The 15,234-nt window shown below is 35.7% G+C and overlaps 1 protein-coding gene across 2 annotated transcripts; it reads left to right on the forward strand.

Annotated features, from left to right (window-relative positions):
- The first annotated feature begins 1,052 nt into the window (after positions 1 to 1,052).
- On the forward strand, positions 1,053 to 13,297 carry gdpd2 (glycerophosphodiester phosphodiesterase domain containing 2). 2 transcript variants are annotated; one of them, XM_058397964.1, is made up of 15 exons: positions 1,053 to 1,134; positions 6,585 to 6,784; positions 7,667 to 7,770; positions 7,872 to 7,965; positions 8,051 to 8,110; positions 8,281 to 8,379; positions 8,549 to 8,642; positions 8,962 to 9,101; positions 9,549 to 9,631; positions 9,717 to 9,876; positions 10,004 to 10,207; positions 10,445 to 10,599; positions 10,927 to 11,071; positions 11,197 to 11,279; positions 11,702 to 13,297. In XM_058397964.1, exons 2-15 carry the CDS (start codon positions 6,698 to 6,700, stop codon positions 11,763 to 11,765), a joined length of 1,572 nt encoding a protein of 523 aa, XP_058253947.1. In that variant the 5' UTR covers positions 1,053 to 1,134; positions 6,585 to 6,697; the 3' UTR covers positions 11,766 to 13,297. The 2 variants fall into 2 exon arrangements, with proteins under 2 accessions (XP_058253947.1, XP_058253946.1); XM_058397963.1 differs by lacking the exon at positions 1,053 to 1,134 and adding an exon at positions 1,265 to 1,463.
- The last annotated feature ends 1,937 nt before the right edge of the window (positions 13,298 to 15,234 follow it).

Consider the following 15,234-nt stretch of genomic DNA (forward strand, 5'->3'; position numbering starts at 1 on the left):
CTATCTATCTATCTATCTATCTATCTATCTATCGTAATTGTCTCTTAGCTTTCTGTAGGGGTCCAACCCTAGATATCCACCACTAAACACATTCCTTACTGCAAACTTAATAAAAAAACACTTAGCTGACAGAGGTGTGCTGCACCAGGAAAACCTACTGATGTACAGGGAAGTGGATCCTCATGACTGCGGCAGAGAACATACTATTTTGGGGGGAAATCTAGAAAAATAAAGCATTAAAGAGGAATTCTCAAATGTCCTGTGTAGAATCCCTGAATCCCACAGACATTTTTCAGTGAAAAAATTAACCCTTTTTTTCTAATGTATGCTACAATCTGCATGTCTTTAGTATTGCCATTTGTTCTAAAACATAGCTCTATGGTATTTAGATGCTATTGAAAATTCTGAGGCAGGTACAGTGGCACAGCAAGTAGCTTAGCTTCCCTGGGTCAATCCTGTGAGTATGGAGTTTCTCATGTTCTCCCTATGTCTCTCTGGATTTCCTCCAGGTTCTAGGGTTTCGTCCTAACTCCCAGAAATAGTCAGCAGGTGGAAAATCTGTCCTTGTGAACATTGTGCCCTGTAATGTTCCAGGGGTAGACTCTGGATTCTTATTCTGAAGATGGAAAAGGTGTGCTAGATATTTTTGCACTATACATAATATCCAATCAACAGATCCAGGATTGAGTTCAACTGCAAATACAAAGAAAGTTGAAATGACTCTCTCTCTGTGTGTGTGTGTGTGTGTGCAATTCTATAGCCTACACTTTCACTTTAAAACTATTAAATTACACTATTAAATTACATGACTTGTATTTTCTTTGTAACTTTGCAAATAATTAATTCTTTTTTCAAGCCCAGATTTCCCCCCAGATTGCTTTACATTTTTATATATACATTTTATATATTCCATTTTTTGTATTATGACAAATGCATTATGGATGTAAGGGAATTGAGAGCATGCAGAAATCTTTAAGGTTTTAATACGTTATTGTTTAATTCGTTTCCTGAAAGTCCGCTTTACATGCTTTTAAGTGCCCCACGTTTTCAGACTTGTTTGGCAACTATTTCTATTTTATCATTCGTCATAGAAGCGACTGTTAATGAACTTTCAGGATTCACAAATTCATTAAGGTAGGTTTAAATCAGTTTTCTAGTTTTTCTTTGACACTTGGACTCCTTCAAGTTGCCCTCCCTCCCCCGAGGAGTTTAAATCACTTATTATTAGTATTCAGCTCCCGACGCAGTTCTGCAGCGAATAAGGGGTGCGCGCGCGGTGTCTTTGTTTTGTGTGTGTGTGTGCGCGCGTGTGTGTGTGCATGTGCATGCTTGTGTGTATGTGTGTGTGTATGTATGTGTCTTTGTTGTGTGTGTGTAAAGAGGCCCATGTGCAGGAGTGTGATGTGCGCTGGAGTGTTAAGGCATGTTAGCGAAGTTAAGATCCTTCAAGTTGCAATGCTAAGGTAAGAGATTCCGGTTTGTTTACGCTGTTAACGAGTTAACGAATTTTATTGACCACAGATTTTTTTTTTCTGTTGCTTAAATCGGATCTAACCCAAAAAGCATCTTTGGGGTTGCACAGTCTGAAAGTGAACTGATATTGTGCGGTTGTCTGTCGGTTTTGTCAGTCGCGTTTGTTCAAAACCATTTCCATGGGGAAGTAGAATTTAAGGATAAACCTGTTCGCGTTTAGTTTAAACACTTGATACGGAGCAAGTGGAGCAGTGCACTCCAAAACTACACATCAGTTCTGCCTGACCCAGTCAACTTTTATTTTATTCATTCATTCATCTTTAGTAAAAAAAAAAAGGAAGAAATAATCTGTATGCTGGATGAGAGTCCAGTCCGAGTCAACTTGTTTAAGCAGTCTAAAAACTGGCTTCAGTTTCCATTTAAGTTTATTCCAGTCCTAGTCTTTAAAAAGCAAACGCAGTGATAATAAAATGCAGCACGAAACACTTCCAGAAGTGTTTGTAATGTGCACACATCAAAAAAATAACGCTATTTGTCAGATCCCTAGTTACTGCCATTTGTAATTTTTTATGCATATATTTTCATGCATGTATAATGTAACTAGAGTTTAAAACCAAATTCATCTTATTTACATTGATGATATTAAAGCTTAGAAAGTATTATGAAGCTAATGAATGATTGATTTATAAGGAACTCTACATACATTTTGTAATTGATCAACTGGACAACCTAAAAATGTCAGCTTCAACTCTTCTGGCAGGCTTTCCACAAGGTTTAGGGTATGGGAGTTTTTGACCATTCCTCTATAAGTGAACACCTGGCTCCCAGTCTCCGCTCTAATTCATCCCAAAGGTGTTCTGTTGGGTTGAGATCAGGACTCTGTGCAGGCCAGTCAAGTTCCTCCACACCAAACTCGCTCATCCATGTCTTTATGGACCTTGCTTTGTGCACTGGTGTACAATCATGTTGGAAGAGGAAGGGGTCATCCCCAAACTGTTCCCACAAAGTTGAGAACATGAAATTGTCCAAAATGTCTTGGTATGCTGAAACATTAAGAGTTCCTTTCACTGGAACTAAGAGGCCAAGCCCAACTCCTGAAAAACACCTGAATTCAATTGTCCCAAAGCCTCTGGCAATATAGTGTACCTTGTCTAAAGTATTGTTTACTGCTTATCTTGATATCTTGCCTGTGCATAGCCTGGGATGCAAGTAAGAAATGCCAGTGTAAAAAAATGACATAGAAATGATATTTACTTATTAGTTAAGTTAGTGAAAAATTTATAATAATAATAATAATTTTTTATTTATAAGGAATGCTACATGGGTTTCGATTCTTTGGTTGTGCAATTGCAGTTAAACTGTACCTTAATTGTTCAGTCAACGGTAAAGTGCATTGATTTTTCTGGTGCATGACATTTCCTCATGCAGAACTGACACACTGTTCTCCCTCAAGATCAAATGCTCTGAAAAGTATGCAAACCATAAAGGTGAGCTCGCTGCTGTAAACCTGTCTCAGTGATCTTCTTATGACTTCTGCTACACTGTTTAGGAAAATAGATTCTGTTCCAGGAAAGACATACTAGACTCTTATATTTAAATGTCCAGATGTTGTAATCTAGCTGAATGCAGTCTGGATGTGGTTCCAGCAAAAGTATTTTGTTGATTTAACCAAGCCTTTAAACAATACAATAGCAGAACTGATCATTGTATGACAAAAAATCTGTCTGTAGGTAATTATTAACTTAATGTTTTCTCTAATATTAATTTTTTTATTGTTTCCTTTTGCGGTCTAATTGGTGAAGTGAAAAGTCAGCAGAAAAGGGCACCCTGTAAAGAGCAAGAGACAAGCATTCACTCTATGTTCAAGACAATCACAAGTATGAATCTGGATTATTCTACATCCGTGACCAGGAGCCACAATTTTAAAATGAGATGTTCTGTCTGGGTGAGACAGATGACATCTTGTCTATTTCCTGTAATTGTTACATTAACATTATCCCCTTTGCTTCACGTGTTTTGTGCTGCACTGTGACGCAGCATCAGGTGTTCAAAAAGTGTCAGTTAGCTGGCTTCACATGTGTAATTAATGTAATTGCTATATTCAGGTTTGATGCACATAAATCAAAGAGGGTGCTGGCTGGCTGTGCATTGTGATGTTACACAAAACATCTTAGCCCAAATCTGTGGAAAATCTCGGGGAATTTGCAAAAATTTCAAGCTCCTTCAAATAGATTTTGTATTAATTTCTGTGATGGCAAAATCTGGGAGGGACAGAAAAACACAGTAACTGATAATTAATGAAAAACCTACCTGTAGATATTTATTTAGCTCATCAAGAAAGGGACGACAAAGCTTGTTAAAAAATGTCAGCAAAGTTAGAAAACGGAAAACATTTTTATTCAACGCTCTTTTAATACAAGGATATCTTGTCTATGCATAGTCTGTGGTGCAATTAAGAAGTACCAGTGCAAAAAAACACACAAAAAAGGATATTCAAGCTAGTGAATGTTTTATAAGGAACTATAGTGAATGATTTATAAGGAACTCTACATAGATTTTGTAACTGGACAACCATGTTACTAAGGCAGTAGAGAAACTTTGGTGTGTGTGATGAGATTGTACTCAGAGTTATTTCATATTATTTCAGTTATTTCGTTAGTCTGTATTGCAGGTGTTTCAGGTCATTTCAGTAGTGGAGAAACTTAGACATGCCGTGTTTTCTAAAACTGGTCTGATTACTTACGCATGCACCTAGGATGAATTCTAGATTCAGGGGAGAGTGTACGTAATGGTTGCAGGTTTTTGACTGCTTAGAATTGACCGCAGTGACAAGGTTAGTACAATTAGATCAGATCTGTCATATCTATGGAAAAGTTTCACATTCTACAATGAAACTACTAAGTTTCATGTTTACTAACTTTCCATAGGTGACAGATCTTGTAACTGCCTGCATAGAAAAACTTCTCAAGCAGGAAAAGCATGAATTCTGATTGTGCAATAATGATACTTATAAACTGTACATTCCCTAATTGTTCATTCAAACGGTAAAGTGCAGTGATTTTTGCTGGGTGCGTGACATTTCCTCATGCAGAAGTGACAGGTTGTTCTTCTTCAAGATAAAATGTTGCAAACCACAAATGTGACCTAATTGCAGTAACCTTGTCTCAGTGGCCTTCTTCTGTCTTCTACCTGTCTTCTAACTGTCCAGGAAAATAGCCTCTGGTCCAGAAAAGACAGATTGGGCTCTGATATTCAAATGTCCAGATGTTGTAAACTAGCAGACCAGGAAAGGGAGACATGGCTTATTATAAAATGTCAGCAAATGAAGCTAGAATGTTTAAATATGACAGAAAATGAAATAGAATATCAAAATATCTAATGTTTTTTACTACACAGATGTTTATGCATAATCTGTAGTATGAATAAGAAGTGCTATAGCAAAAGCAAAACATAGATACTTCAAATTGATATGTCTTATTTGTAGCCCTGAGCTAATCGCAAATGTTGAAACATTAAAAGGAATGTTATCACCATGCCATTGTAGGTGCTTATCTGGACGTCTAAAAGCAAGGAGTCAAATCTCCATCAAAGAAGTATACACCTTAAAGTCAAACAGTGCATTTGACTTTAAGGTGTATAGTTCTTTGATGCGGCATATAGATGTTTGTGTGAAACTTCTGAAATTGAAATTATAACTGGCTGCTATGAATTTGAGATTCTGTGTCAATGATCATTTTTAAATAATTACATTTTTTCTATCATGTTGACCAAAGTGTATACCATTTGTTTTTGTTTTGGGATGCTGGAATTAAAAAGAATAATTTTGCACCCAGAGCCCCTATGTTCTATAAAGCTGAGTGCGTAGAAACGTGAAAGTTATAGCATAAAAAACCCATAGCTAACAGTTGTTTCTGAAAAGGTTTTTAAAATGCTGCTACTGTCATTTTCACCTGAGATATGCATTAATGTTTTAAAACTCTTGTAACACATTTCAACATGTCATAACTGGTAATATTTTCTTTGATGGCACCAGTATACCAAAGTGTTAGGACTAGGATTATGCCAAGCTATTTATATGAATGATTTTCAAATGATTTATTTCATCACAGTATTCACTCTCTGCAGTAAATCACACCCTTACGTGGAACATGTCTGGTCATATGATCTAAGAGCTGTCTTTGCATGTCTCCAGTTTTGGTATTTAGACTGCTCATATATCAACCAGAAGCATATAGAAAATATAGACGGTTATAAAATGATCACATTCATTTTAATTGCCTTAGTGCTGAGGTCTTTGTATCCAGTTTTTCTCCACTCAGGCCAGATTAATACTGATTTTGTTTTTCCTCAAAACTTCTTACTGTGTTCTTCTTACTGTGCTTTATTAATTTTTTTTTAATTTATTTATTAAATCAGTCGACTCAGCAGTCGTGAGGTGAGAGGATTAACTCATGAAAACGGACCTTTTGACAGTGTATTCTCATTCAGTCTGTGGTTAAAGCTTTAGATAATGGGGGAAATACCATTCTGACAAGTTAATTACTCCACCTTGGTTCGAGGAGGCCAGGTGTAGTTGGTTAAAAGGAGTCTTGCCAGTAGCTGTAAATTTTGCACTATGTTGTATAGAATTGCTGAATTGTTCTATAGCCTACCCTCTCTAAATAAAACTTAGCCATAATTGCTGGTGTGCTGTGTATACTCCAAAGTCCAGATTCTTCTGGCTGCTTTCTGGCTATGAAATACACACCAGTAATGTAAACCATATAATATAAACTCAGTAAGACACATGAACTACACAGTAGGAACATGAACATATCCTTGTCTGGATATGGAATTAAGGCATGCAAATCTCTGTTAAATACATAACATTACTATTTTTATCTTTACCTGGCCTATTTTAGAAAACTTGCATTTTTTTTTTATTTGTTGCTTATTTGTCCATAATATGTTCAACATATCTGCTGCTTGTCTGTTCAGCTTTTGATTCATGGCTGTATTTATTTGTTGGCTGAGTCACCCATAAATATACGCAGCTGCTGACAGCAACCAAATCAGTTGGGAGGTGTGTTCCAGTTAATTTGTTCATATGTATTGCCTTTTTTCCCACGCAGGTCTGACATGTAACTTGCTTAACGAAGCATTACACGCACAAACTCGGCGCCAAAATAACAAGGAAGCCTGTATTTGCTTTTCATTCTGTGCATGAATTTGTGAAGAAAGCACAATGTGGTCAAGAGACGGCATCTTTAGAACTTGCCTCAGGGGGATTTACAGTTGCTCCTGGAAGCGTTCTAGAGAAAGCAAACAAAAAGTAAGCACTGATCATTTTGTCTAATGTTATCCTTTTGTAATATCTTTGAATACTTCCTTAATGAGCACTTACAGTGTAATTCCGTTTTCCTTTTAACTCACCGCAGTGCTCTTGGACAGATGATTTGGTCCTGATGAAAAGTGTGTTAATTGGATGCCTGATTACTGAAGCATAGGGATTTTTTTGCATATCAAGTCTAATTAGGAATGTATTCAGGAGTTTCTAAAACCTTCTGTGCAATGGACTGCTTTGGTTAAAAGCTGTTAAGAGCTGCAATTAGTTTATCACATCCAGCATGTTGTGTCTCATCAATCCATCATTCATTATTGAGCGAAACTCAACATGATGAAACGAGGGCATGGTTCCACGAGCCATCCAACCTCATTTGAGACATCTACACAATAAAGATGAAGTATTTTTTGAATGCCACATTTAAACCAAGGCTTAGCACTTTTTTTCTTTTTGTGTACTTCAAAAAAGGCAGCATTAGAATTATTATTTGTGGTTTAAAACATTTTGGACAAGTATTTGACCCCTAGAGCTTAACTGCTTGGGAGGTTTTATTTTATTCTTTGAAATTATGCTTCAAATACATTCTTTTGGATTCATTTAACCAGAACACTGGAGGACTGCAAAAGCCAAGACTGTAATATTTTTTCATTGATCCATAAGATTTTACCAATTCAAGCGAACTCTTACAAACCAAACACTGAGATGAAACATTGACATTGTGTTTGTTTGTGTAAGGAATAAGCGTTGACCTGTTTGGCCGGTATTATGATTACAAGTAAAAGTTGGAATGACTGTAAGTTGGATGTAGAAACTTGTAGTTCATGTAGAAACTTGTACCATCATTGTTCTCGCTCTCATCCTTCTTTACAGCATGTATGCTGCTGGTTCAGTTTTCTCTTACTGGTGACCATTCTGAGCCTAGGCTGGATGTATATCTGCTTTGCTGCTTACAATGACCACGATGATGTCAACTGGTGAAGACACACTACACAAAGTAGCTCATACAAGTGTCATATTTATCTTTCCCATTGATGTAGGTAGCTAATTATTTGTCCATGACTTATCATTTAAACAGGAAGGCCTTTAGCACCCTCAGTGTTTGGGTGAACTGGTACATGATCGTTGTTATCCTGTCTGCCATATCAGCTTCTTATTGCCTCCTGTTCCTGGTGAGAATGGAGAATAGATTTGTAATAATTATACTTTTTTTGTAAGTGCCTGTTATTTGTTGTAATAAAGTCTTTCTTGTTACAGGTGTTTTCACTGGTCCATATTTCCATAAAAGAACCTTTGGCATTACATTGGCTGCATAAGGTATAAATATCTTAGAGCTTTTACAGTGCATTAAATGTAAGCCGGAAGACTTTTTAGTTAATGTTCTGTTCTCGATTCTACAGAAGGAAATGATGATTATATTCTTATCAGTAATATCTCAGTTATAGGCTTAATGGGTCTGGTTAATAATGTCTCTTCTTACTGTGTAGGTTTTGTTCATGTTCGGACTGGTTATAGTTGTGCTTGGCATAAGTGGAATGAGCCTCCATTGGAAAGAAGAATGGTTCACTATCTACTTATCACTGCAGGTGCAAAATGGATAAATAGACCACTTTTCAGATCACTTTTCTTGACGAGCTAAGTACAATTCACATAAAATGTACCCGAGACTATTGTATTTTGAAAATGCATTATTTTTGCACGCATTTTCTTTATAGCATTTATTTTATATTGTATTGTATTTTGAATTGTGTACAGGCCACAGCTCCTTTTCTGCATTTGGGTGCTGTTGGGGCTTTGACCATCATTAGCTGGGTCGTGTTCCAGAGTTACTACAGAGCTCAGAGTTCAGGTGAGCATTTCCTCAATATTTCACTTATTTTACATACGTCAGCTTTCTAGTGGCTTTTGGTAGATTGCAGTTAGCAAGGATCCATTTTACATGCATGTTATATCTCCACATTGTACAGATTAGTATTTTTTTCTTGAATCTTGACAGTCAGGCTGGTTGATGATACAACACTGACAATGTAGTGAATCCTGTCACAATAGGCATTCTCTGGGATTTGTGGTTGTTGTGTTTTTAATATTGTTTTAATATTTTTTGTCATCCTTTCCAATACAAATATTTATTCAGACTCTGCATATTGGTTGTCTTTGTGTTGGCACAGTTTCTAAGGTCTCCATAATTGGGGTATTCATGGCAGTGTTGGTCATCATTTTCCTCAGTCCTCTCTTGATTTGTAGTCCATGTCTTATTGACACACTTCCCCCAAAACCCAGACTTGTGGGCCATCGTGGTGCACCTGTGGTAAGCACATCTTTTCTGAAAAATTATGATTAATGTGGTGTTGGATTTTTTTCTACAGGTAACAGTAGTCTGTATCATGTTACACTTGTGTATACCTGACAGGCTGTTAGGAAATAGTGCTTCTGTTCTATGGTTTCATGTAAGTTATTCTAGTGTGTCAACTTTTTTTTTTTTTTTAAAAACAAATGTCAGTCTAAAGCATATTATGGGTGAATCGTGTTATTTCACCTTTGGCATCATTCCCAGATTGTACGCTGTTAAAACAAAGTCGTTATTTTGAGCTTGTTGTCTAATGTGGGAATGTTCTTCAAATCAGAAGGATTTGTTTGCATTACTGAAAATGTAATGTCAACAAAGACCAAAGATAAATATATTTGGGGAATAAGATGATTAAATGATAGTATATATATTGTAAAACTGTCATTTAAAAATCCTTACTGTGTTCAGCTGGCTCCAGAAAACACTATCATGTCATTCAGTAAAAGTTTGGAGTGCGATGTGGCAGCCTTTGAGACCGATGTGCAGCTCAGGTACATTGAATCCGAGTGACACATTTCTACTTTGTATAGTTTGTCTTGACTCCGCTTTCTAATGTGAATGTTTATCTCTCATCAGCAAGGACAAGGTTCCTTTTCTAATGCATGACCACGGTGAAAAGTTTCTGCAGAGGACAACTAATGTCGATGTTGTGTTCCCAAATCGAACGTACAGCAGCAGCAGTGACTTCACATGGAAGGAACTACAGCAGTTAAATGCTGGTGAATGGTTTATCAAGGTAAAATAGGGAATTTCTTCATGGTTTGTTCCACTCTTGTGTGAGAATATTTATTTATTTATTTATTTATTTATTTATTTATTTATTTATTAATAATGAGAATGCAAATGTTCTGTTGCTCATACAGACAAACCCATTTTGGTCAGTGTCTTCCCTTTCGGAGAAAGACAAGGCGCTTGCTCGTGAACAAAAAATACCATCCCTTGAACAACTCCTACAATTTGCAAAAGAGCACAACACCTCTCTTATCTTTGACTTAAAGAATGAAGACAAAGATGACTGCAGCATCACGCTTAAGACCATATTGGATTCTGGCATCTCGCGAAATTTGGTAAGCTGAAATGAAGAACTGCATGACATTCATTCTTGGCTTTCTGACCGACTCAGTTCACATTCCTGGTTTTAACTTTAGATTTTCAGGATCAGCTAATTATTGTGTCATTAAATATAATACACAGGTGTAGTGGCCAAGCGTTTTTTTATTGGTACTTCAAAATCCTGCTTTGTGGCTTTTTTTTTCTTTTTTTAATGAAGAACTGACTCTGTGACTCTGTAATCTGTCTTTCAGATATGGTGGCTCCCTTCAAATTGTAGACGTCTTGAGAACTTTACGAAAAATGCTTCAGGTTTCCGGCAGGTCTACAGCAATGAATCTATAATGAAACTCGAAGATGGGCAGTTTCTTAATGTGAAATACAATGCACTAAGAACTGAAGGGTTTAGGTGTGTAATAAAGGTATTTGCACACAATTTATGGCAAGCATAGGCATGATGATACAAGATCCCAGAATGTTGGCTCGAGTAAAGCTGTAGTTCAACACCATGAGGAAATTCCATGAGAGATATGTGAGAGATTCTTAAGCAAGTTATTTAATGCCTTTGTTTTTTATAGTATTGTGATGCTTTGACGGTCCTTTCTGCCAAAAATCTATTTTGCACATGTGTGGAAAGATCTAGTATTAACCTTGCACACAAGAAAGCTTTGAGGTATAAATAAGCAATAAAATTTTGATTTGGTGAAGAGGTGTAATAAATGTGCTTATATTTTAGCTTATTGAAAAGAAACATGACGGTCAACATGTGGGTGGTAAACCAACGCTGGCTTTTCTCATTACTGTGGTGTGCTGGGGCCAGTTCAGTGACCACCAACATGTGCCATCCCTTCAAAGACATGTCTCAGCCTGACTGGCATCTGGTAACTTCCACTTTGCCTCTTCTACTTTCTGTTCTCATCTCAAATTTACTTCAAAGTTTCATTAGTGTTATGGTGAAGTTCAAAAAGTTATGCATTTTTGTGTGTGTGAATATGAAACTCCTCAGGCTCCTTATGTGTACAACATTATCTGGATCTCTACTGAGGTGGTGTCATTGCTGGTGATTTTAACCCTGTTTTTTGTGCAAGGGTAAGATGAGTCTAAATGTCTTCTACATAATTCTACAATTGTTTTGTAAAAACCTCTCATTTATTTGCCTAATTATTATTATTTTTTCATAGCTATTTTTGCTACCCATTAACCGAACCAACAAATCCTAAATGTGTAAATGTCAGTGACAATTGTTACTTTTTTCATTCAGTGTGTTCAGTGAGAAAACTCTTAACGATGCACACAGGAATAATGGGGATGTGGTAGCTTAGTGGTAAAGGTGTTGAACTAGTTTAAATCCCAGGTCCACTAAGCTGCCACTGCTGGGCCACTGAGCAAGGTCCTTAACCCTCAATTGCTCAGTTGTATTAAATGAGATAAATTGTAAGTTGCTCTGGATAAGGGCATCTGCCAAATGCCAGAAATGTAAATGAATACTATGTTTACTTCTGTGTGTGCAGGAAAGCAAGGAACCAGATATTTGTCCTGGAATCAGAAAGAACTGTCCCTCTTCTTAACCTCTGAGCAGTTCACTGAAGAAAGAATTAATACGGTACCATTATAAAAAAAAAAAAAAGAGTGGTTTAAATAATAGAGTCTAATGTCACTAATACGTGGCCCATGTAAAAATGATTACAAAAGAAATTATTTCACTTAAAACATTGTTTTGCTTAATTCAGAATAAGTCATGATTCTTTCACTTTAATAGGAACACCTGTACACCTGTTTATTTGTGTAGTTATCCTTTGAGACAACTATGTGACCGCTGCAGAGTTCATAAAATCATGTAGAGGCAGGTCAGGAGATTCAGTTAATGTTCATATCAAACATCAGAATGAATACAAATTGTGATTTCTGTGATATGGCATGGTAGGTAATTAACAAGTATGTAAATAAAGAAAAGAAAGAAAGAAATTAAAGAAACCACGATGCAGTTACACAATGCAGAAATTAGCTCCAGGCATATGTCAACTGTTAGAACTGTGGCAGAGCTGAATAGTCAAGCTCTGCCTTGTGAAATATACCCAAGAAGTGGTAGCTCAGTAGTTAAGGTGTTAGAGTCCCAGAACCACCAAGCTGCCACTCCTGGGCCCTTGAGCAAGGCCCTTAACCCTCAATTGCTGATGTCTGACTCATGCCGTAAATGTGTTTATATATACACACTGTGTGTGTGTGTGTGTGTGTGTGTACTAATGGAAATTATATGCATACCATTTTTTCTCTGCACATGCCAAAAGTATTTTACCTAAATTCTAGGATGATGTAACTGTGATATGAGTTTTTACTATGAGAGTGTACCGTACAATACAGTAGTCCATACAATGTTTTAGAACTGGTTTAATGAGATGCCTCATGATTTCAAACCTCTGAGCCTGCTTATGTTTTGTTTTAAAGTCCAGTCTAAACTGCTAAATTGTATGTTTAAATGTTTCCACTGATATAATTATGTCTGAGTATGTTTTGTTGGGTATATTTTTGCAAATGAATCTGATTTGTAGTGCATTTCAGATACCACTGGGTTAAAGAATTTAAGTGACTTAAGGTGGATTTAATTGTTTTTGTATTTTTACTAGTCCTAAACGTGTTATCCGAATCCAAAACTTCTAAAAATGTAACCAAGAACAGCATTAAATGTATAATATATCTTTGGGATTGCTGTCCATCACACTAACTGACTTTAGGTGTTTCTGCGTGCTTATTTTTTTAAAATGAATTGCTCAATTAAACAATGACCGTGTTCAGGAGAAGGACCACTTAACAGCTTTTGATCTGTGCATAGAAACATAATTGCTGCATAATAGTTGAGAGAGAACATTTGGGAAAGGTTTTGTGAAAAACATCTGAACTTTTTAAGCTTCTGTAATGGGTTACAACATCACAGACTTGCATCTCAGAATAATATGAGAAATAATATCATTTTTATTACATTTTGTATATTGATTACATATTGTGATAAACATTTTTGAAACATTGTTTACTGAAACAGAACTTGTAAACCACTTTTATTTTGATCTCTAATGTTTACATGAGAAGACGTATTTTATACTATATTATATATATACTATATACTATATATTATATACTGTATTATATATATATATATATATATATATATATATATATATATATATATATATATATATATATATATATATATATATATATATATATATATATATATATATATATATATATATATATATACTATATATATTATATACTACCATGTATTGTATTTAATGCCCTGGATTTAGACCATTGCACCTCTCACCCAATAAATGTACACAGTAATACACATACAAATCAGCTTGGAGATGTAACTTTAAAATACTTTCAGTTGTCTTAAAAACTTTATAAAAACTGATAAGTGGACTTTTTATATGGTCAGTTCATCATGATTTATGTGTTTTCTTAGCTAGAATGCAATAAAGTCATTTCTTTAAATAACTGTGTGATGTGAAGTTGAACAAAATGCTTCATTTATCATTGTTTGATTACTTAGCAAGAAATGTTGATCCCACTTCCCCATGCAAATTCTTACCCATCTGCCCAATAACATGGCAGATACCAACCTGCGAGGGCAAAAGCTACCATATACTTAATTCAAGACACATGAAGCCACTTAAATATGTCTTTTTAACCTGCTCATGCTGCAGTGTGACCCACTTAAACATACATGAGCTCAGACACCCACAATTTGCTACTGTCACTGTGAGTGACAGGGGAGAGAGTGTATGCCGTTTTTCCCAGTGAGGCAGCATGAACACTATTGCTTCCCTAACTCCCGTACACAGGTGGCCTTGGCATATTCAGGAACGAGATCTCCCGATCGGGTGTAGATTTTCCTGTTGTACCACCTGGGTTTTGTTTTGGAAAGGAATGATGTGTTATCTGTTATCTTCATGCAAGTACTGATTACAGTCGATATATCCATTGTTTATTTAATGTCACTATCTAACCCATACACCTGCATTTCCCACACATCCATCACACAATAAATTTTGAGATAATGGAATAATATATATGAATAGCCATATTATATTGTAGCTGCTTATAATTCCATAATTTTATCAATTTAATACAAATATTTCATATATTTATATACACAATTCCAGAGTTTTACCAGCTAAACGGTTTATAAAAAAAAAAAAAAAACAGTGTAAAAAAGAAATCAAGCTAAGTGCAAAAACATGTTCAGAAAACTTGATCTCTCTAGAAATCCTTTGCGAATAAAATTGAACAACCATACTTTAGATTATATTAACAAGGAATTGGACATCTATTTTAAAATATGGCACTGATGCAATGGACTATACAACAGCAGGGACACTGGTAGGTAGAGTATAGCCAAGAAATGTACTTAATTAAAAGTACAATAAATCTACTTTTAAAAATATTCACAACAGTAATAATATTCAAAGGTACTTTAGTAAGAGTAATAAAGCATCCAGTGAGAAGACTATTCAAGTAGTGAGTTGTATCTGATTCAAATGAAAGGAAAATCTCAGACAACATAGCGATCGCTAAGCCATGCCTCTTCTCGAAAGCCTGTTCTGTTTATAGCATATAAAGCCATATAAACATACAATTATGTTTCATCTCAACAGGGTTCTTCTTGTGACACAAAGGTCATAATGCTTCTTAGTTTGTGTATTTTAGTGGAAAATGAATGTAAATTGTGCAGATGTTTGGAAGATACCTTTAAATTTTATATTGTCTGACAAATTTGTTACATATCTAGCATGAGAGCATATACCAGAAAACATCTGAATGACCAATTACATAAAAATATGTTTAAAAAGAAGAAAAGGAAGTCAGTGTGTGTGATTTTATATTACAGTAAGTAAAATTACCCTGAAATAGGCATTATCGTGACACTGCAACATAATTTCTTAAGTTAGACCTGGAATTCCTGTACACTGAGATGTCAGCTTGTTTAGGTGCACAGAGCATCGCTTTATGTAACGGTTTTTCACTCCTTGGAGTGAGAAAA

The sequence above is a fragment of the Hemibagrus wyckioides genome, linkage group LG08 (assembly GCF_019097595.1).
Source record: "Hemibagrus wyckioides isolate EC202008001 linkage group LG08, SWU_Hwy_1.0, whole genome shotgun sequence".
NCBI classification, from domain to species: domain Eukaryota; kingdom Metazoa; phylum Chordata; class Actinopteri; order Siluriformes; family Bagridae; genus Hemibagrus; species Hemibagrus wyckioides.

Bases quoted from the DNA above. Each gene is read 5' to 3' on its own strand.
- gdpd2 (XM_058397964.1), top strand. From the start codon at position 6,698: ATGTGGTCAAGAGACGGCATCTTTAGAACTTGCCTCAGGGGGATTTAC. The intron at 6,785-7,666 runs GTAAGCACTGAT...CCTTCTTTACAG, and splicing joins CTAGAGAAAGCAAACAAAAA to CATGTATGCTGCTGGTTCAG. The intron at 8,111-8,280 runs GTATAAATATCT...CTTACTGTGTAG, and splicing joins CATTACATTGGCTGCATAAG to GTTTTGTTCATGTTCGGACT.